General features: G+C 42.3%; 3 protein-coding genes across 6 annotated transcripts in view; 2 read left to right on the top strand and 1 right to left on the bottom strand.

Moving 5' to 3' along the window:
- The window catches only part of MDN1 (midasin AAA ATPase 1), a 109066-nt gene extending 105998 nt beyond the window's left edge, over positions 1-3068 (top strand). Inside the window, exons 101-102 of the mRNA XM_026093375.2 lie at positions 565-707; positions 2110-3068. Coding sequence (XP_025949160.1) covers positions 565-707; positions 2110-2298 — 332 coding nt within the window. The 3' untranslated portion in view covers positions 2299-3068. The remainder of the gene's footprint in view (positions 1-564; positions 708-2109) is intronic.
- Positions 3069-4820: 1752 nt separating this feature from the next.
- Positions 4821-7302, top strand: LYRM2 (LYR motif containing 2). The gene is made up of 3 exons (XM_026093397.2): positions 4821-4970; positions 5782-5922; positions 6880-7302. Exons 1-3 carry the CDS (start codon positions 4926-4928, stop codon positions 6958-6960), a joined length of 267 nt encoding a protein of 88 aa, XP_025949182.1. The 5' UTR covers positions 4821-4925; the 3' UTR covers positions 6961-7302.
- Positions 7303-12304: 5002 nt separating this feature from the next.
- The window catches only part of ANKRD6 (ankyrin repeat domain 6), a 121306-nt gene continuing 110945 nt past the window's right edge, over positions 12305-22665 (bottom strand). For 3 of the 4 annotated variants that reach the window (XM_026093391.2, XM_026093393.2, XM_026093390.2), the window contains 9 exons: positions 21735-21833; positions 21422-21499; positions 20527-20631; positions 20100-20237; positions 19559-19735; positions 17421-17573; positions 16746-16859; positions 14598-14925; positions 12305-13311 (listed from right to left, as the gene is read on the bottom strand). In XM_026093391.2, coding sequence (XP_025949176.1) covers positions 12737-13311; positions 14598-14925; positions 16746-16859; positions 17421-17573; positions 19559-19735; positions 20100-20237; positions 20527-20631; positions 21422-21499; positions 21735-21833 — 1767 coding nt within the window. In that variant the 3' untranslated portion in view covers positions 12305-12736. The remainder of the gene's footprint in view (positions 13312-14597; positions 14926-16745; positions 16860-17420; positions 17574-19558; positions 19736-20099; positions 20238-20526; positions 20632-21421; positions 21500-21734; positions 21834-22665) is intronic. The other variant, XM_064508776.1, reaches the window with a different exon arrangement.

The raw sequence follows: 22665 nt of genomic DNA, 5'->3' as shown, positions 1-22665 counted from the left end.
CTCCAAGATTGCTTGCTCTGTGATGGAAGACAAAGCCAATTTAAAAAGGAGACAACAGGGAAACACACTTCAAAAGCCTAATCCTAGTCCAAAGTGAAATGTTAATACAGGTGGGCCCACAGGTACCTGCTTTAGGAGAACTAGATATGGTCTGTTTCAGCACAGCAGCCACTGCTCTGCAAAGCTAGTGATTAGCGGTTGGAGTCTTATCATTTAGTCAAGATTTAACTCCTAGGCACTTACTGGGCAAGAAAGACAAGGCCATGACTCAGTTCCTTTAGATATTTTCCATGCCTTTCATTGTTGCTTATGGTAGTGATGGACTTCTTTTTCTCAGGTTGTCCTCAGTGGTTCCACACAGTGGAAACAACCATCTTTCTTGACCTATTTAAACTGTAGTTACAATGTTAAGTCACAGAATTCTATTTCATAAAGACTCAACTTCCTTCCAAAAACTGTAAGGGTTTTTCCATTATACCTACAGGAGTAACAACAAAATATTCTATTTAACTTTTAAATGGATTACTCTAACTTTCTGGAATTTAAAATGTTCTTTGTGTTTAGAAACAGCACAGCTGCTCCTGATCGTATCTGATGGAAGAGGCCTTTTCTTGGAAGGCAAGGAACGAGTGACAGCAGCAGTTCATGCAGCTCAGAATGCCAATATCTTTGTCATTTTCGTAGTGTTGGACAATCCTAATTCCCGGGTAAGTGAGTGAACAATGGAAAAGTGTTCAAGTGCAGTGAATGAGAACTGATACAAATCTTTTTCTTGTCTTTGTAGTCCTTGACAGCTATCTTGCATCTTTTGCAGAGGTCAAAGATATTTAGCCCAATTTCATTTTTTCCACAATGTCAGATCTTCTACAATTTCTTCCTACTGTGATGTTTATCCTCTTTTGTGTTCAAAAAAAATTCAGCTTCCATGCTACAAATATCCTGAATAAGCACCCCTTTCTTCTAAAATGTAATGACTATAGATTGGCCACCAGAGAAGTAGCTGGCAGGCTGACAAATTGAAAGTGTGAGAGCTGCTTTGTTCCTTCTCAGTTTTGATTTTAAATGATCTCTTGGGACAGCAGTCTCCATTTGACCAGACAGCTGGAGCCAATATGAGATTAAGCATCAGACAGAAAGGACTATATTAGAGTTATTTAGTGTCTGAATTAGGGAAGTTGGATAGTGTATTTGGTAGCTGGAAAAGAACATGTGTCAGATTTCATAGGTTAGAAAGCTGAACTACCTAGAGCTTTTCAGCTGTTCTAGTGCAGTAAGCGGGCAAACCTGAGCTTCACTTTGAAGTATGTGGTAAAGCCTGGTAAGGAAGAATCTAATTGATTCATGTTTTCTTCCTGTCATCTTTATCATCATTATTTATTTTCCATAAGAAAACTCAGCTGCACGGTACTGAGTATTTATTGTTGAAAAATCAACAGTTCTCTAGTTGACAAACTTACGAAGTTCTGAGTAAATCTAACTGATATCAGGCTAAAATTATGAGCAGTGAAATGCACTTTTCACAAGGGTTGTTAATTTTCTGAGGTGCTACACTGATCAATTAGGAAGTTACTTTGCAAGAAGTATAGTTGGGGTTTAATCGGGTTTTGTCAGTTGTAGTATTTGTTGAAATACTATAAAATATTTTGATAATCCTATTGTATTCAGTCACTGCACAAACATAAGTTAAAAACTTTTAGCCCTAAAGAGCTTACAGATGACAGGAAGGAAGTGTCAGCAGAAGGCATCAAACGTATAAAAGTAAAATAACAACAGTAAACTCAAATCATAAAATACTAAGGAAAGACAGAATTTACTTATAGAACTTCATATTGCAAAAGCTTAAGTTTGGTCTCTTCTAGTGTATAGTTCTTTGTTTAGAGCACTTTTAGATAGAAGGGCAAAAGCATTTAACAGCTTTGTGTTCAGCTTTTGGTATCTGATTTGACCTGCAATTGAACCCGTATGTTTTTAATCTTAAAACTCTTTATTAACCCTTACTTGAAATTCCTCCTTTGTTAAATTATTTGAAAAAATAGGATAAATGATTCCAAAGGCCAGTAAAGGATGCATGTAATTTAGTAGTCCTAGCAATTTTTTTTTCTGTAACAGGATTCCATCTTGGACATTAAAGTTCCTATATTCAAAGGACCTGGAGAATTGCCTGAAATCAGATCTTACATGGAAGAATTCCCATTCCCATTCTACATGATCCTTAGAGATGTGAATGCTCTTCCGGAAACGCTCAGTGATGCGCTCAGACAGTGGTTTGAACTGGTGACTGCCTCAGATGCTTTGTAGACTCTGTAGACACAAGACACCCGATTGCTGCTAAATTGCTGAAATAGATGAAATGGCATTTTGTCAGTGAGTTCACAAGGTCTGTTTCTAAGCTAGGATTAACGTACAGAGGCTGCCTTCTGGCAGTCAGACTGCCCAAGAACAAAATGGTTGAGGTCCACTTTCCTGTTTCTCAGAGGAATTATGCAATGGTGAGACTGTCTTCTTTAATTGCCTATTCCCATAAACAATGTAAAACTTTCTTCAACTTCTCTTGTAATAATTTATTACTTTTTAAAAAAATGTATTTGTAACATTCACAGAGGTAAAATTATTCCTACCACTGTCTGTTGCAATTAACAAAAATCAGTCTTGCTTCTGGGAAGGTGTTTCTGCATTAGAACTTGAGCTGTCTTGCAGAAGCATTCTTTAGCTTCACCCATGTGGCCGATGCCTCTTTGGGAAGGAGAGGGGAATGGGGAAAGCAGATCGTTTTACACAAGCAAAATATAAGTACTTGAATACTTGAAACTGCTCTACAGTTAAACACATCCTTCTTAATTATGGCGATTTTTTTCTGATAATGTCAACAGCGAGTCTTATGAAAAATGCCATGATGTGATCTTCCCTGTATTATCAGTTGACACTGTGAAGTTTGCCCCTCTGCCCAAGGCAGACATTCAGGACCGTTTCATTAACCAGGTGTCTTAAAGCTGGACATGATTTTTCATTGCAAAAGCTATGCATCTTATATTATCTGTACTAATAAAAAGAGGTACCACTGTTTGTAATTATGATGTCTGTTCTTTCACTTAATCAAAGTGTGAATAAATTAAAACAAATCTGACACATCGAAATGCTGTGCAATATCTCACACTGCACAAACATGATTTTTTTATATCAAATACATTCTGGTTTGTGTAATTTCAAAACCTATCCTCCTTTTATGAGGATACACCAGCTTGGAGTTTTTATTACTGGTCCACTCCTTTGACTCCTTTCCGTTCTGCTGAGCCAGTGAAAATCGGCAGGAATATCAGGCTGCGGTTTAAACACCCTTTGTGTAAACCATCTTTTGAAGATTTTCTTTGCATAGAGAAATCAAAGGTGTCTCATTCCAAGTGTGGTGCATGGGTTGTCAGAGAATGGCTGGAACATGGGTGTATTCTCAAAGATGTGCTTATTCTCTTGGATTCTGTATGGAAAAATCATGACTGAAGTAACCCGAGCTGTTGTGAGATGCCGTTGTGACAAAACCCAGAGGTGAAATGGTCAGTGAGGGTGTCTCTCATGATACTTTTGTGACCAATACCTGAGGTTTGCTGCAGTTAATTCATGATAAGCAAACTGCAGAACTGAAAACGGGGTGGGGGGAACTCTTTATCAGAATTTAAATGTCTGGTACTATACTGTATGCTTCCCAGATTATTTAGCTCTCACCCATGTATACAAGTATCTGCATGCTTTGGGAAATTTAACTGTGGAATCGGGTGTTCTTAGGAAATTCTGCAGGGTGTATTTCTGTTTCAGACTTCTACTGAATAGCAAAAGTAGGTGAAAAAGGCTCTTACATCATCAGAGAGCAAATGCAAGACTTAGGGAAAACATATTTATAAAATAGGGTGTATGTAGCTTAAGATTGCAAGGATGCACTTATAACATGAATTATACAGTGTAAGTGATGTAAGGATACCTTTGCAGCCTGAGACACAAGCTTATGAGCAATGTTTACTGTGCAGTAAAATGCTTCTGCAAACCAAGTGTTTTCTCTATCTGTAATTAACAAAGGGCTTGCACTGTATTGGTGCAAACAAGCACTGAGTAAATGAGACATAAAGGAAATGCCTTAGTTAACTGTTTTGAGGGGGGGAGGGTTTCCCTGCAGACCAGCTCTTTGACATTCACTAGCACATCTGTGCTACAGAAAATGTTAGTGCCCAGCACTGGGAGCAGCAGCTACAGCTCTGGGCTCATCCACAAGTGCTTAAAAAGCAGCAGCTACAGCTCTGGGCTCATCCGCAAGTGCTTAAAAAGCAGCAGAACGTAACTAGCATCTTGTAATTGCTCGGATGTTGTCTCGCTCCTGTTGCACCATTGCATTGAATACGTTGGCCCTGAAGGTGAAGTTTTGTTGATCAGAATTCGCTTGCAATTTTAGAGGAAACAGGAGAGGGACCCCGATCCCTGCCCCCATCCTCCTCTTATTGCAGTAGTCTGTGGAGCTTTTTACCCCAGTGAGGCACCTCCTGCTCTAGTTTTAGTGCAGCGGTTGCTGCGGGGAGTGAGCAGGAACACAGGCCGGGGGGGGCGCGAGGCAGCCACCTCGGGGCTCAGCGGGCCCGGCCATGTCAGGGGCGGCATCACCCTCCTCTACCGGCGCCAGCCACGGCCGGACCCGCGTCCCCTCCGCACCGGTGGAAAGGGGGGCTCAGCTCCCCGGGGCTGAGGGAGGCGATGGTTTACAGCCCCAAACGGGGAGCCGTCTCGGCGGCAAACGCTTGAAGCCCCGCGGAGAAAAGCCGCCCAGCGCCCTGCGCGGCACGCGGCCTCCGCCCCGGCCCAGGAAATGGCCGCCGGTGCCGCCGCCCCGCCCGCGCGGGGAGGGCTGGGCGTCGCCTGCTGCTGCGGGGAGGCGGGGCCGCCGCGTCATGGCCGCCAGGCGCCTGCCGCCCAGCGCCCTCACCTTGAAGCAGGTAGGAGCGGGCGCGCCGTGGTCCTGCCGCCCGGGCGGAGGAGGCTCGCTGTGCCCGGGCGGAGGCGCCGCGCCCCCCTCACGGGCTGCAGCTGCCCCTCGGGTCCCGCGCGGGGCCGCGGCGCCGCGCTGAAGCTGGCGCTGGAGAGAAGCTGCAGCCGCAGCCCGACCCCGGGCAGCCCCGCGCCGCTGCGGGGGCCCGGCGCCATTTTCCGCCGTGCCGCAAAACTTGAGTTGCTTTAATCAGTCGGTGTGGTGCCTGGGGCGTTGTGCTTGGCCCCGGCGCGCTGAGGGACACGAGCTGACAGCAGTGCTTCAGACGTGCACAACTCGCCTTCAGAGGAGCCCCCGCAGTATTTTCTTCCCTCACTCCACCTTTCTGGTCTCTGCTTCGGACAGGGCTTGTTGCCGTGGCCTCTGCTGGTGTGGGAAGTGGTATTTTTAAATCCTTTAATTTGCTCCCTAAAGCTTTTCAATCGATCCTTGTAAGAGTTAATTACGTATTCAGATAGATGCATGTCTCTTAGTGAAACACTGAAAGTAATAGTTTAATTGGGCATTTTGTGTTTAAAAGCAAGTCCCTATTAATCTGATGTATTAATGTATTAATCTAATGTTCGGCCCATTCGTTTATATGAAATTTAAGGTTTTTGGACTGGGAACTGAGGCAATACTGCACGCTTCAGCGAGGGCAGCGGGGAGCGCTGTGTTTAGTTAAATTTCTCTCAAACTAGAGCAAAGACGTTGCCACTGCAGCTGGCAGTAGCGTGTCCTGGGACAGCAGATAAGCGCTTTTTCTCTCGCCCTGCCAGTTCCTGAGGAGGCAGCAGGTTCTTCAGTTATACAGAAAAATTCTGCGGGCGATCCGTGACGTGCCTGCCGAAGCAGATCGTCGCTACTTAAAGGACTGGGCAAGGGATGAATTTAGAAGAAATAAAGACGCTACAGAAGAGGTAAGGAAGGGATGCAGCAGTCCCATGCATGCGCCTGCTGAACCATCAGTGGCCTTTGCTGCGGTGTGTCACGGGGGTCGCTTTGTAACCGCCACATCCAGCCCTCCAAGAAACCTGCTGTTACTAATTCTTCTTAAGGAGCATTCATATGAAAAATTCAGTATCTCTAAATATTAGCGCTCCTGTTTCTTGATGACGGTAAAGTTTCTCTGATTACGAGATCAAAAATCTGGAATTAAAAATTCGAAAAGAAGCAAATCCTGCTTGCTTACACTAAGAATCAGAAAAATTGTATTGAGTAATATGATAATTAATATAAACTTTTAATGCTCGGGCTTTTTAATAGTTTTTTTTTCATCTTTAATTTCAACTGGTATTTGTTCATTCAAGCTGAACAAAACCAAATTGGATGGCAAATAGGAAGCATGTGTGAAATGAGGAAAACTTAACATTTCTTATATGTCTCCCCTCCGCTGCTTTCTTGTTTGCACCTTTCTCTAGCTGGTGCTCAAGGAACCTCTGACTGAATTATGCAGACAAAGCATTACAGTACTTCTTAGATAAAAACAACGTTGAGAAAAACATACACTTTTTCTGTAAAAACATTCATTGTCACAACATCCATGTGCAGTTGCCACTAGGTACTCGCAAAGGCAGTAGACAGGCATAAAGAAAACATTAATTGGAGTCTGAATCCAATCCATTTTAAAACAGTTTTAAAACAAAGATATGACCAACCACCAAACACATAATTAAGAAATTGGAGTAAATGAATTCATTGGTTCACTTATTTTTTAACCGTCTTGATGACCATGGCATTGCTTCACACAAAGACATAATTATCGCAACAGCTCTGATGATAAGAAGCTGTATATATTTTAATGTGTTAAAACCAGCGTGTTTGTGTAAAACCTATGCACATACATTCAGTTCAGCAGCTTCCATTTTGTTTTACAGGATGCAATTAGGATGATGATTACTCAAGGCAACATGCAACTTCAGGAACTTCAAAGAACACTTAAATTGGCAAAATCCTGACCTGAATTTTGTTGACAGCTGGCCTTTCATCCACTGCGAAGAAGCATAGTACTTTTTTCCAGAATATGGGTATACTGGCAGTCTTTGATGACATTCTGATAATGTTTGAAGATGGAATCTACCACAGTGGGGTTTGGGTTTGTTTTTTTTTTCCCCCTCCTCTTCTTGGTCGGGTTACCCCCCTATTTGGAAATCAGTTGGACACAAATGACCTTAAAGAACTGAATGGTTTAAAGCACTGAATGCATCATGCAGCATGTGTTGAGGTAAAAGCAGAAAGCACCAAAAATTACAATAGCAGTGTTCTGCCAGGAAAATGGAAAATAAATATAAACAACTAGATTATTTTGTCCATCTTCTGTTGAGGCACATCTAAGTGGTAACATTCATAGCGGTAACAGTCCTTTCTGTACTGTGCCAAAAGTTTTTTTTTTTTTTAATTAACAAAGAGCAGAAGCATTTGGGATAAATAAATGGGTCCAAAACAAATAAGCATGATAAAATATTAAGTAAATGTTAGATGATGATCTTTAATAATAGCTGAATAAACATGAAAAGGGAGGTCTTTACATATGAAAATGATTTCAGCCCAGAAATGGTTATTACCAAGTTAACAGGAAGTACCTTCAAGTTAGTATTTAAAAGTCAATACAAAGTAGAATTACAAGTAGAAAATATTAACTGTTAATGTTGTGGTCCTTTTTTTTCCCAGTGTCTTATTATTCCACCTCTAACTCAGCTAGCTTGGAAGTGTTCTTACTGCCTCGTAAATCACCGTACATCTTTTTTTCATTTAATTTACAAATTAAAAAGCAGAAGGGAGTCTGGGATTTTCTCAGCGTAAATAGAAATAGCTAGACAACAGTAAATACATGACTATACAATCGCTGCATGCAATTTAAGTTGTGTTGTAAAGAGATGCAGGAACCCTTCCCTCTCCCTTTATGCTAACACAGTTCACTTATCCAGCTGCCTCCCACTGCCAGCAGTGTTTTCTGCTGAATTTGTGAGCTGAATTGGCTCAGAGCAGCTTTAGTAAGTACCACCACCAGAGCAAAGGAAGGAAAAGGGCCACATTCCCCTGTCCAGACTGCAAGGGGTAAGAAAAACACCACTTTGAAGAGCAGGAAGTATGTTTCTTGGTGGCATTGAACAAAGCGTCTTCAAAGCTACAGCTACATACTTCAGCAAGTTTTGCAAATAACCTGCTTGTTGCAAAAAAGGAATGTCCTTTTTTTTTTAATGCTTCCTTTTTTTTTTCCTCTTTAGGTTATTGTAGAATCCTTTCCTATGCTTTTTTTTTTTTTAATTAATTTTTTTTTAATGTTTTCTGGTAGACTGCTCTAACAAGTACTGTGGCACAGTAAAGAAATCCACGTTGCAGATTTATTTTCATATTTTCATTGTTCTAATCAGTCTTGGGTTTACTGCTCAAAGGGATTTTGGCACTCCTGTGCAGGATCCCCACTCAGGCTGGGCCCAAGCTCTCTTCTGCCCAGGCACGCTGTTCCCACTGCAGTCGGTTCCTGAAGCTGAACACTGACCAATGTGGGTTTTCTTCCCTGGGCACTGACTGCTGGTGGGCTCCAGCCATCTGCCATAGTTTGCCTTTATACTAAAGTAGTCCTTGACCAAGGCTGCTGACGGTCTTGCTCTGTGTTCATGCAGAACAGCAGAGCCCTGGCACTTCAGTTCTGAGAGACAGTAAGTTCAAAGTCATGGAACTAAGGTAAGTTAACTGGGGGGAAAAAAATCAAGTTTTAGGTTTGGTTCTCTCAGCTGATACTTAGTGAGAGAAGGAAGCTTTCAGCAGAAATATGTTTTCTTTGTGGCGATGTTCTGTTGCACCCCGTTAGCCAGGCTCCTGCAGTCCTTGTCATTAATACTGCATCTTTGCTGAGGTATCAGAGGGCAGGGAGCCCTTCTTACTGATGCTGTTTTGGATCGTTAGTTATGCCTTGAAGCTGACTTCTGTGCTGCTCTGCTCCCTCTGAAATAATTCACAAAGTCACTGTCACCATTTATTAAGACACCTGAAGTTGTATTCAGAAAAAAAATCCTTTTTTCTAGTTGAGTCTTTTTAAAAAAAATAGTCCATGTTTGTTATTATTTCAAATGGTATTATATAAAAGCCTGTGCTGGAAGAGCCAGTAGCAACTAGCTGCCTTTGAGGGAATATTGTTTTAATGTTGGTTTTCAACAAATAAAAGGACAGTGAAGATAACAAATGACAGCTTCTGTAAGGCATGTTTCTATTACAAGAAAAATCACTAGTGCATCCCACAGCCTTACCAGCCTCTCCAAAATGTCACAGTATGAGTTTAAGCAATTAAAGTATTAGAAATCAGATTCCAGAATTGTATTTTTAACTGTGTTAGCACAGGCTTACAGTTGTATTGCAAGGGCCCTGTCCTGTCTCAGTAACCGAGGCTCCTGCATTGTGTGGATCCTTGAACACTTCAAACTGGCATAAGCCAGCATTGCTGCAGAGAGGAGCAGATGTTTGTATCACATGGGGTGAGCTGTACAGGAGCTGCACCATGTAAACCAGGCACTGGTATGAACGCTTACACCATTCTTAGGGAAAGACGGGCACGAGTGAGCATCCGTGGATGAGGAAAAAAAAAGAAGGATCCTTTTTTGTCAGAAGCACATATTTAAATTGATAAGGGAACTACACTGGCAGTAGCTAAAAGGCAAAAAAAATAAAAAGAAATGCGTAAAGTAATATAACTAGTGTCAGATTCTTGTCCCATGTGTTTGGTAAAGGTCATAGTATGGTCTGAGCTCCAGACGACACCAGGAGATGGTGATGCCGGTAGATTTTGGAGCCCCAGAAAGTGGAAACATCTGTCATGCAGCTCTGGGATGTATAAAGATCATTTTATTTCCTTCTTTCAGCAAGTTACTGGATTCCTTCTGTGTTCTGATAAAATACTGTTTAGAAAGGAATGTGGACTGAAGAAAGTTGCCATCAAGGTCTGGTTGTTCTCACATGTCACCATCTCTTTCCCTTCAGCAAGTGGTTTAATTTCTGTTCCTGTATAAGAAACTTTACACTGTCACCTAATCATGACTCTTTCTACTTAGAAACCTAAGTCTGCGCTACTCCTTTGACTCCAGCTTGTACATATGTTGTGTTGCATATTACCCATATGCACCAAGAACAGGTCTTGACAGGCAATACCCTGTCAATCAGTTGTCCTCCTTAGCTTTGCTGTCTGTGATTTTTCAGTGATTCGTGGGCTACGCCGTCATCAAGATAAAACTGCCTGCCAGAAACCTTTAGGAGTCCATGTACGCTCTGCTCGGGCAAAGTAAATTTACTCCAAGTGCATACTTGAGAGAGAGGTAGATAAAATGGGTATTTTGTAAACAACTCCTTCAACTCCAGTAGTTCTGAAGGAGGGAGGATGACAGAGGAGTAAAAAGGAAGTATCAGAAAATGCCTCCCATTATTTTACAGAAAATTACCTGTTGCTTCCATAAAAGCTCTAAAATCCCAGTTCCTGTCTTAAATTACTGCTTCTCGGCTAGGATATGGAAGCTGATCGATCTGTCAGTGGCTACACAGGTAACAATTCATCTGTGAAGTAGATTAGCTTAAACCATGTCCTTTATGGTTCCCTTGCATTTGTGCTAGAGCAGGAGCATGTATGTGGTCAGCTGTGCAACTCAGCAATGTGGGGATAACTTCTTAAAATGCCAGGTGACTGCATCAGCTAGCAAATCGCAGTCAGTCCCTGCAGCCTTCCTCTGGGATAGCTGGTAGACCTGGTTTCCATGTTTCATAGTTACAAACATACACTGATTTAGTCAAGGCTGTGCCAAACACAAGCCTGGAATCTGAAGTTCAATTTTCTGCTGCCCTGCCTGACGTAAGTGAGGGGATTTGCTCAATTTTCTCTGGATACAAAACATTACAACACAGACTTCTGAACAACACTTAGTTTACTTGCTTGGCAAAACATTCACTTTATCGAGCTGATACAAAAATTAAATAGCATGCTGCTGCATTCCTACAGTAGCTTAAACGAAACTGTAAACATATGAAAGTGTCTATATTTGACTACAGAAGTCAGAGCAACAAAACTAGTGTTGCCATAACTACAGATATATTGCATTTGTCTTGATAGTGCATTAATGGCAATTTAAAAAATATTGTACTATAATACAATTTTATTTGCTTTATACATCTGCTAAGAAGACAAAAGCTTAATTACTGATCAGTTAATGGTGTCTTCAGTACTGTTAAGTGTGCTGTCTTCTGTTTAGGGTTCCACAGTACAGAAAAAAATTATCCTTCTCCTAGGCATAACTGTACCATTTTGTATTTGAATTGTTTTTTTTAACAGCTGTTTTATCATTATCTGTTAAGTAATCTTACTTTTATTAATAGAATCTGTTGGAGCCTTCTCAGAGGTATACAGAGGAAACCTGAAAGGGATGGTGCCTCCAGTTTATGCAGCATATAGCACACTGGGGCCCAAATGTGGCTAAGGAATTTAGGTGTTACTGTTGCAGCACAGAATTGAAAATGACCCTCTGTGAGCTGCAATTTGGAGTCTGTCAGCCTGGTAAACACTGATTATTGCAAGTTTTAATTCTATAGCAAAACATGTCCGAAAAAATTTTTTTAAATGTTGCTGAGTTCTATTTTGTGGAACTATTTGTGAAATCAGTCCTAAGTTTTGCAGACCTGCAAGGACTTGATTGCTCTTTTTATTGATACAAGAGAAAAACCAGAGAGAGGAATCATTCGGAAGAACAAGGGAAAACAGTCTGGACAAGGTGCCTGGGGGAGAACCCTGACCCTGCAGAAAAACATGTGAGTACAGGGAATCAAGCTTTCACTTTTTTAGATGTAGGACTTTCTGATGCTCCTTCAGTACTAGTAGAGGATTTAGCCATTTGCTGCTTGAAGGAAGAGAGTTAAATAAAAATTATAAATGACAATCAGTATAGCATGGATTTAGTAAAATACTTGCCATCCGTGCTCTAGAAGAAATTTTTCAGTCAGATTACTTGAGTATAGCCCCAACAACCATGAAAGTACAAGTTGCTGTGCAACCAGGAAACCATTAAAAACAAGTTTAATGTAGCATTTGTTTTAATAATATAAACTAAAGGCAAAGTAAAGCAGCAACAGAAGTCTTTGTACCCAGTGAGATGACTCACCTTAGCATCTCCCTCAGGTAGGTGGGAGCCTGCATCTTTCACCTATGTTAGGCTCGTGATTTCAGTCAGCTTCTGCAGCTTTTCTCCAATGACTACAGAAAGGCCATAGGGAGTATCGAAAATAGTATCGATAGCCCTTTATCACTGAGGAATTACTGTCAAAAGGTCTCCAACATCCCAGATTTATTTCAGTATTGGTATCACCACATGTTAACATTTAACATACAGTGGAACCCTCTAGCCACATATGACCTATGTGGAAATTAAGAAAATTCCCTTTTCAGAAAGCAGTTTTGGTTTTTAATGCAGTTTGTTTTCAAGCAGCACCTGGAAAGTGTGAGTGCAATAATTAATGGACTCCTGGAAATCACAAAGAAAGGATCGAATCTGCAGCATACCATTGTCATCAATACAAAGAGTCTGTGTATTTCTCCTGCTTGGTTCTGGAGCTTCTGAAGTTACTTCTAGTCCTGAAAAAGAGCGTTTTTTTTGTTTGTATTGTAACAGGCACTACATATATATTTATCAATATTCCAGATTCCTACACAGTAGGTTCCAAAATGAGCCCCACTGCTTGTCTTTACCTCATCTGTGGATGCTAGCTCTCCTTCTGCACCTTAGTCCTTAATTTACTGAGCTCCTCTTCTAAACTTTTAATATGTTCTTTAAGCGCAGCTTTGTCTTGCTGTGCTTTTTGATTAGCTTGGCACCGGGCTTCTTCAATCTTCCGCTCATACCACTTCTCCATCTGAGTGGAAACTGCCTCAAAAAAGTACTGTGTTATCTCCAGTGCCTGGGAGGTGTCTCTGAGCGGAGGGGCAGGCTGCTGCCCTGCAGGCACAGCGGAGGGCTGCTGCTGCTGGCTCTGATGAGCCCCTGCGTGGTGCAGGGCTTTGTGCCGTAACTGCCCGCTTTTGCTGGGTTTCTTTGTCTGGGTTCCTTTGTCGATGAAGCAGCCGCTCTGTGGTTCGGTCTTTGCTGGTTCAGTCAAGGGCTGCAAAGCAGGTTGAACCTTAACGTGTCTTAATTTGGACCCTAGAAGCTCAGAGGAGGGCAGTTCCTGCTGAAACTTGTGGAAAGTGCTGGCACTTGCAGCTTTGTCCTTTGGCCTGACATCTTGCGTGGGGGCTGAAGAAGAGGCTGGTCCAGCAGCAATTAACTGTTGCTCTGCACCTGTAGAATAAAATACATATATATTTAGAAAAGCTCTGGGCACTTCTTTTAATGTTCAGGAATTCTTGGTGTTCTGAAGTCTGATGAACAATGTGGTTTGCTTTGTACCACGCTGTGTGCACATTGCAGAGGCTTATATTACTTTATCGCATCTTCACAGTCAGATGATATAACAGAGTCATTAAAAAAGAAAAGTTAGCTCAGGCAGAGATGCACTGCATTGCAGTTATGGGACTACAGACTACCAACAATCAATCAAGAGTCTTTAGAAGGAGGATATATAAAATATATCAGGCAAGATTCCCAAAACAGTTTATGCTTGTTGATATTTATGGACCCCCTACTTCTACAAACTTGAAGCTCCACTAATTCTGCAAAGACACCAAAATATTGACACTTCTGAAGTGTTCAGCAAACTAGCTGACACTCATACTGCAGCAGGATTCTCATGTATGGTCTTCTCCTGCCTGTCTAGTCTCATGGGGTGTCCCTGTCCATGTCTGTTCTCTCTGTGGGGTCATGTTTCAGGGGTACATACAATCCATTTTATAGAAGCCTCAACGCTTTTATAGGGCTCTCCTTGGATGTGGAGACCGCAGCAGGGATTGCATTCTGCCTGTTTCTTTTTCCCTCAAAAGCTTACTGGGCCAAGCACAGAGGAGTGGCTTTAAGTAAGGTCTTCCATATTCTCAGGATGGCCTTGATCTCTGAATGGGCTTGAATGTTCTCAGCCATTTTTTCTTGTCAGTTCCATAATGAACTAATACTTAAACACTCTTTGGCTCAAGGAAAGTGAGAAAAAATAAGAGGCTTATTCTATAGGCCTGTAGTCTGAACATTAACAAGGGAAATCAACATCTGAGTTTTGGATCCTCGCTGCCTACCATTATGGGATTCATACATCTGAAAAGCACTAAATGCAATATATTTTCTTGAGTGAACTTCAGATAATCCATGCACCTTCCTGACAAACAGCAGGGTGGGAACAGTTCTGTCCAGAAGGCTGGAGAAACTTCAAAAAAATATAGTTATTTAGAGCATCAAAGGACTTGGCTTCAAAGACATAGTAACATAGAAGCAGCAGGAAGAGACAGTGGAATTCCACCCAGCTATGTCTTCAAATATTCCCAGTGGAATATTGAAGTGTTTTCTCATCCCAAGACATTGTGCATATGGATGAGGAAAAGCACAGAGCCAGAATTATTATCCGTGGTGTTAACACAAGTATCTCTCAGTTAATTAGCTGGCCTTTGACTACCACATCTGAGTATCTGACAAGGTTGTACCTGATGCACCATCTTGCTGAACGCAAAAATGCTGTCCAAAGCTCTGTTCTGGCATCTGGACTCCACTCCTTGCCCCATCTTCTGAGAGACTATTTGGAAGCGTGATATAGGAATGCTGGTGGGAGCCCTCTGTCGGCAGCGTGGCCTGCTGGGCTTTACAGTTCTTGGTGCTGTGGGCATTGTTCTCAGTGTCCAGGGTCTCGGTGAGAGACTCACAAGTGGACAAAGTTGATTTTGGTCTCGATGACCTGGAATCACCAGAAAGCTTGAGCTCCAGATTCTGAATTTTTAACATGCACCAAGTCTTCAGCTCATCGACCAGGGAAATCTATAAGAAAGAGGATATAAGTTAGACGAGCCATTTTTGGCCTGGACTGCTGAGGATGTGTGGCAGGGACGATGAGAAGCAAGCCTGGTGTCAGTGGGCTTAGACTCACTGTAGGGATATGCATGCTGCCATTGGGAATATTTAAAGGGCTACAAATCAGAGAAGATGAAGAATTATGAATTTGCTATGAAAGGCACCTCTAGTCCAAGTCACCACCTTAGATTTGAATGTGCTACTTCAAGTGCAACTGTTCAGTCCTCTGACCAGGGCTGACTTGTTTGATAACACAGTCAAGGGAACCTTCTGAGTGCAAGCAACACCAGATGTGGTCAAACCTGCCATTTGCTAAGAGTGAAATTCAAATCGGATGTTTCGGGGACACAGCTTTATACCATTACCCACTTTTGCTCTCCTGTTAATTTGGTGATACAAGATAAGCCCAGCACTAAATTAGAAAGAACTAGCAGCTTTCAAATTACAGAGGTACTTAACAGTTGCAGAGGCATTTGCCAATAGCCGTTTACAAAATTAGGAGCTCTTTTCCCTGTTTCAAATGGCTTTGTGAATTTAGGTCAGGAACTCCTATGCGAATGGACAAAAGCATTTAATAAAGGCCAAGTCAGTCTTTACAGTGGTTTTCAATTAGACCTTCAATTAGACAGAACGAGAATAGAGGATATCTCTTAATGGTAATTTTGATTCACCTGATTTATCATTCCTGGATCTCCTTTCTTAAACTACAAGGAGATAGAGCACAAGCCTGAACATTAAGAAGTCAATATAATACTTATGTGCCTTCCTACAAAATAAAAACTAAAGCTGCCTTAGTTTCGTAAATACTTTTCTTTGGACAAAACTGTTTTGCACATATTAGACAAAGTAGCTTGATCATTACTTTGCAATGGGATTTAGCACAGCAGCCTTTTTACATGGATAAAGAGTCACGACTTTTTACTACATTTTTTTACTAAGGTTAGCACAAAATGTATTTCTCCCGTCTTAAAAGAATACCAATAATGGGAAAGTAAATTACATTCTAAGTTTACTGTCCCTACATGACTGGAGAAATACAATTTTCTTAACATGTTTTAATGGTGAGTTTGTACAGAAGCAAGATAGGTCAGAGCTGAATCTCTACTGGAACAATTATTCTAATGCTGGTTAAAGAAGTGTATAAAAATAACTTGCTTATTGGCAGTAATACACAGCGTGGAGATGGTATACTATTGCCAAAGTCAGAGGGAAGAGCTGAAGCCTTTTAATGCATGGAATGGACTAAGGAGAAGGAACAGATTCTCAGGGCACAAAACCAAATGGATGAGAATAAAAGGAACAAAACAGATCTTGCACCTTTTTTACTATTTGCTGATGTTCCTACAAACATCCTTCAGATGTTCTTTCTGAACATTTTTCTCTCCTGAAGGTTATGTTTTCAGGCCCCCACTATCTTGAGATATTTTGTGGCAGGAAAATAAATGACGTGCTAATTACACTGCAAGAATTAACTTAGTGAAAGCTGAAAGAACAAATGTAGCCATAGCAATTTTTGCAAAGCATTGTTAGGGAAAAGATATCTTTGTTAAAGATCCCATACTTCAGTCCTTCAAAATTAAATTATGATGGTCAGACTGGATTTAGAAAAAAGCTAAGGCTTTGTAAATTTGGTTTAGAGATTAGGGTGGGGAATAGGAATAATTTGTTCTTTGAAGTTCCTTTGCCTGATTCAACAGATGAGATAAATCTCCGATGTTCTCTCTGCCTGCTGGAACAAAACTCTTGAACTGACCCATCTCAGCTAACTCAGCTGTTTGAAGCCCTACCTGCCGTTTCTCTCCCTCATTTTTTTCTAGCTCAGTGTGCTGCTGAAGGCGATGAAGGCACTCTGTTCTCTCTGCAGACAGCCGCTCAGCCATGAGCTTATCTAAAACACGGAGCTGTGGGAAAAACAAAACTGAGCTGAAATGATCATGTTAAAAACCAAACAAAAAACAACTTTTGAACTGTATAAGTCAAAGTACATTCTCTCCTCCAGTCTTCATTTCTAGGCATGCTGCCAACTACAATTAGAGACAGCTTGCAAAAAGCTGCAATCAAAAAATTATGATAAAAAAAGCATTAAAAATAAATAATTTAAAGGATTTTGCATATCAGTGCAGAACTCAACAAAAGGGATTTTACAGTTATAAAACTATCAGCTGTAGGATTGCATTCTGTCTTTAGCTTCCCTCTTAGGGCCTCAAGCAGTCAGATTTATTGTCTAAACAAGTGCCTGAAGCCACTTACACATTAACTGTGTTTTTTTCTCAAGACCCTACTTTGCAACATTAGGTCCCTGTAGAATGTCACAGTTCCCTGGTCTTGAATATTAGATTTCAGGTTCTTTTTTTTACAACACAAGAAGTAATAAACAACAGTGACAATGAAAATATTCACTAAGCTTAGGATGCGTTTCTAATAATCACGCGGACAAGTAGACCTCTGAATCATTTTCTTACTTGATGTTGAGTCTTGCTTTCCATTTGGCCCAGCTTAACATTCATCTTATCTTGTACTGTCCCAAACTCAGCTTTTATCTCTTCCACAGTTGCCTCCAGCTGATTCTCCAGTTTATTTATCAGAGGCTCACAACGACATCCATTTATTGGTGCCTGAAAGGAGTAATACATTTGCTTGCTATACCCCTCTGTGCTGTTTGAGCACTTGGAACATTATCACAGCTCCTCTGGGTCACTGTTGTACTTTTCTGTACCATGTACTGTATCTCACCCTCCTGAGACTATCTCACAGCTCAGCAGAGGACAGAAAGATGCCCCAGCAGTATATTGTTTGGAGAAGCGCAGCCTAGAAAAGGACTGACCTCTGTGGACAAATCCTAACACACAGCATTGCTGATTTCACTGGGACTACAAGTACAAATGAGGTCAGATCGTGTAAGCTGTGGTACCATGTGCCATATGAGGGGGCACCAAACGTTACCGGGCTCCACTTTGTGTCTTGATGCTTTCATTCTGAATCCGCTGCCTTCCTCTGCCTTGCATGACAGACTCCCCAAGCTCGTCTGCGAGGGGATCCGTGCTGACCCCACTTAAATCTGTCAGGGAGACTGTCACAAAAACTTCCCTCAGGCGAAGGCAGCTCATCCCCATAGGTTTCCTCTGCGGTCCGCAAACAGAAGTTGGCTCCTTCAGGGGGTGAGTCAGGAGCCTAACAAGGCTGCTCTGAGTCTGTCCCTGAGGGAGCCTCCCTCTCTCCTTTGGCCATACAGTACTGTTTCACAAATTAGGACTTACTCTCACAGCAGGGGAAGGTGGGTGGTTTGCAGAGCGCTAGAGAAAGCATCAGAAATAAATGTACTTCAGACATTCTGTTTGCTGTTCAGGGCCTGAGGGCATCAGAGAAGACAGATGAGCCGAAAAGAAGGGGAGAGAGGAGCATCATGTATTTCAGGAATTGCTAAAAAAGGAGTCTAGCCATATTAAGCTAATCTTTGTGAACAGATTAATTTTTGTATACAGATCCTATCTGCTCTCTAAATCTTTCTTCCTGCTCCCTAAATCTTTCCTACTTGGCATTCTCCTACTGTCAGATCCTAGGGACAGGGATGTACTCCTTTTACTGTCTGAAAGGTCCTCCATCCTTCCCAACTACTACCATAAAACGACTGACGATAATTATGGCTTTGGCTCATCTGCAAGCTATTTGGCTCATCTGCCTGCTATCAGCAAAATCCCATAATGCATGTGTCTGGAAATTTCCCACTGTTTATACCGTCAGATCTTGGAAACCATGGCCAATAAAGCCTTTGAGGTCTGACTTTAGTGATCTTTATAATCTTTTGAATTTCAAAGCACAGCAAAGGAACAAGGATAGCTGGTGGATGGATGTGAGAAGCTAGTGAAGCTAAAGGACTGTTCTCCCAGAGGCACAGGGTGCTGCTTAAGAAAAGCAGCAGTACAGAAATTTACAGTGTCTACAGGGTAATTTGCCTTCTGCTTTCATGCTGTTTTATAAATGTGTACTGGTAAATATTTGCAGAATAAAATAAACTGGGTGGAGTAAAATATTAATCTCTGAAGTGGAATAATGCACATGAGCTGGTACTCCTGGTTTATTTGTGAGCCAATTTCTGTAAAGCTCCTGCCTCTAGTAATCTTAGAATCCCAAAAGTCTTGCTGCAATAAACAGAAAGAATTGAAAAAAAATGTACTGAATATGCTCAAGTTCTTGGTTTGGGTAATAAGGTTCAATGCTCACACGGCGCTTTTATTTTTCTCCTTTGGAAAAGCTCTTCACATTTCTGATCGGAAAACTTAATATTCCAAAGTGTATCATAAAAGCACCAGTGTCGTTTCCAAACACTGTTCATACCTTATCTACAAAAAGGAAATAGTTAATAGATCAAAACTAGTTAAGTATGCATTCCTTAGTACTAATAAAACCAGCTTATTGTTTACCAGACTTCATGCCAAAACAGAGCTGAAGCCCAAGCAAAGAACATAAATCCACAGTTGTAATTTCATACCCTTGAAAGTGCAGTTAATCAAGTGCATTTTCTGCCTGATTAGCTAACTGTGCCCCAACTCCACGTGCTCCTCAGTGCGTCTCCCCCCGCCGAGAGCAGCAGCTTGCTCACCTGCATTACTTTCCCATCCTTTCCCCGATAGAGTGTGTACAGCTGGTAGGCTCGGACCTCATGGGGAGGCGGCGGAGAGGAGCAGCGATGTTTACTTCTGCGTTTAGGCAAGCTTTGCTGGGGCTGAGGGAGTGTTTGCTGATCAGCTGGGGAAATGGGGTCTGAGAGTGCTGAAACCTGCATAAAATATGTACAACATTTTCCCTATTTACGGGCCCTCTAGTAAGCTGTTCCTCGTGGGAACTAGACAGATCCATTGTGGTAATTATCACAAAAACCTGACTAAAACATAAACGCAGCTGCTGTGACTGGCCACAACCTGCCATTTGTCAACACAATAACCAGGTTTCTGCCCAAATCCAGTTTACGTGACCCCCAGCAAAAGAATTTCCCCATCAGAAACTGGTTTTGTCTGAAGACTACTACTCCACAGCACAGGCTGGAGAGCATGACAGAGATGACATCCTGCTCACTGGCAAGCAGAAGGGACATTAGTGAACAGTCAGCCCTTCTCTCTCGGCCATTTTAAATCTACTGATACCTTTTCTTTTGTTTTTTTCTTTTTGCCCTTCTTCCCTTTGGGATCTGGTGAAGTTGACCGGGGTTCATCCTTCAGCTCGCTTTTCCTCTGGGGTGGCTGGTCACTGCTCTGAGTGTCATCAGCAGCTGAGACACTGCCCTATTTGAAGGAAAGACAGGGAGTTCACAGCAGTTGCAGAGATGGGGAAAAGGTGGTTTTTCTTCCATTTTTCAATGTTAAGCTGGTCTGCATGCATGAATGGGCAACCGAGAGGCTTTACCAGCAAAGCACGATACGCTTCCCTGGCCCCCAGGACTTCCCTCAGATGGGCTACACAGACAGCTGCTGCAGTCACACAAAATGGACACATCCAAATATTTTTAGCCCTAATGGGTTTTATTCACACTCCCTCCTCACAACAGATATAGCTGGCGATGCTGGGCTGTACCTTGCTCTGCACCACTTCATCTCGAGGTACGGACTGAGCCCGCCTTTCCTCCTTCAGTCTCTCTCTTTTCTTTCTCAGGCTCCTTCCACGACTAAAGCGTGAAACCTGAAGACAGACAACGCTGTTACTCAGTGATGCTGTGCTCTTTCCTGCCACTGAGGCCAAGTAATAAAGCAGATTGGTTTACACATCTACCAAAAGACAATATATAAAGCAGAATGCACTCCCAGGTGTAGTCAGATGGGCCAAATAACGCGCGCATTTATGGCTGTGAAAACACACCACCACCAAGCTAAGTCCATGAGGGACACTTTGCTGTCAGCAATGTGCTGTACAGAAGATAGTAGTGCTTAATTAAGTACTCAGCTCCCCATGAGATCCTTGCCTCCAAAGCAGGCACACAGACTCTTTGTAAAATACGTGGAAGTACCACAAAAGCCAGTGAGCTGAGAAAAAAGGTGTCAGTCAGACAGGGACACAAACAGGGAACTCTTATGAACCAGGACCATGAACCACCAGGCTACCACAGGTAACAAGGGTTTCCACTGCACCATCCTCTGCCGCTCGAGCCAGGTGTGACCTCTGCCAGCACTCCAAAAATGCTGACCACCACAGACCGCAGAGACCTAACCTGTGCAACTTGCTGGGCTCCAGCGGCTCCACCTCAGCTAGACTTGAGGACAGCACACGACGTGCCGCAGAAACATGGGCGCCTTCAACGGCAGAAACTTGAGGACTAGGGACAGGTAGCTCTTCAGGGCAGCCCAGCGCAGGCTTTCAGGACCGCAGTGACCGTGCATATCCTTGCGGACTAGAGTCTGGCCTCAGCTCCTTGCACACGTGTGTGCCAGGGCCACTCAGAGTTTACTGCCAACAAAAGACATCTGTAACATACCTGCGATGCTTTAGTGAGGAGAAGCGCAATCTCAGGGTTATTGTGCTGCCTGGCCACCTCTAGAGGAGTCTGACCTGCCTAAGAGGAAAAAGAGCACATTAATTCCTTCAAAACACAAGTTGCTGGAAACGCAGATTTCTTCCCATAAGGTTAGTTAACTGCTCTGTGCACAGGAGTAAAATGACTAACTGTTTTAATTCACTCATTTAATTTAGCTGTCATACCCAAATATTTTCTATCAATGCTAGAAAAAATTGCTTGAAGAGAGTCTGCGTTAATACAAAATATCAAAGAAGCTTCATGTTCTACTTACATTGTTGACAACTGATGCATCAGCCCCTGCCTCCAGCAACAGCTTAACCACCTTTTTGTGATTTAGAGCAGCAGCTACGTGGAGTGCTGTATCTCCTGCCTGAAAATTACAAAGCAAAACACAACCATGTAACACACATCTTTGGGTCTCACCATGCAGAAATCTGAGCCTCCTAAAGGCTGCTCCTACTTCGAAAGACCTACAGTTACTGATATAACAACTAAGCTTAACTAAGACTTGGTCAAGAAAAAAAGAGGACTGGGGAGGAAGGGGGCAGGAGGGGCAAAGAGCTCCTGCAGCCTTGCTTGGAGGAACATAGCTGGGGCTCTGGTGATCTGCATTACAACAAATGACACATGACACAACTCCGAGACGGCCCCGTACCACCTCCAGCAAATGGATACAACATCTGAGGGCAGAACTGGTTTTCCCACTGCAACTTTTTTTTTTTTTTTTTTGCAGGTTTGATCACTTGGTGAGCAGGTGGTCATGTATCACATTACTCAAAAATAATCAGATAATTAACAGCAGCAAGATAGGTGGTTTTCTCTTGATGTGATCCCTCAGGAAAAAACAGCTTTTGGAATAAAGCCAAGAGGCTGTATGAGTGCAGCCCTGAAACATAGCCCTGCACTTGTTCCTGTGTATTGAGGTGAGGACTGCTGTGATCAGATTCAGGCACTGGTAACAGAGCCAGCAGCTGTTTAACGGAGACTGTATTTGCGCATATAATGCCCTCCTGTCCCCCTTGCCCTGCATTTTGTCTTCACAAGATAAAGGCACATCTGCTTTAGTAACAAGCAATAAATTTCCAGTAATCTAACTTGGGTGAGGCATGTTCACAAATAAAACCATTATATGTGCAAATACGGTAAAGTATTATTGAACAGCTTTGGTAATGGCAGGGAATGAAGGAAAGCGGTGTTTCTCT

The sequence above is a fragment of the Dromaius novaehollandiae genome, chromosome 3 (genome assembly GCF_036370855.1).
Source record: "Dromaius novaehollandiae isolate bDroNov1 chromosome 3, bDroNov1.hap1, whole genome shotgun sequence".
NCBI lineage: Eukaryota > Metazoa > Chordata > Aves > Casuariiformes > Dromaiidae > Dromaius > Dromaius novaehollandiae.
The sequence above is the reverse complement of the archived record's forward strand: the minus strand, read 5'-3'. Positions and strand labels throughout refer to the sequence as shown.

What these genes read in the sequence shown, in the direction of transcription:
- LYRM2 (XM_026093397.2), top strand. Translation starts at nt 4,926, where the DNA reads ATGGCCGCCAGGCGCCTGCCGCCCAGCGCCCTCACCTTGAAGCAG. An exon ending in GCGCCCTCACCTTGAAGCAG is followed by an intron (nt 4,971 to 5,781) that starts GTAGGAGCGGGC and finishes TCGCCCTGCCAG; the next exon opens with TTCCTGAGGAGGCAGCAGGT. An exon ending in ATAAAGACGCTACAGAAGAG is followed by an intron (nt 5,923 to 6,879) that starts GTAAGGAAGGGA and finishes TTTGTTTTACAG; the next exon opens with GATGCAATTAGGATGATGAT.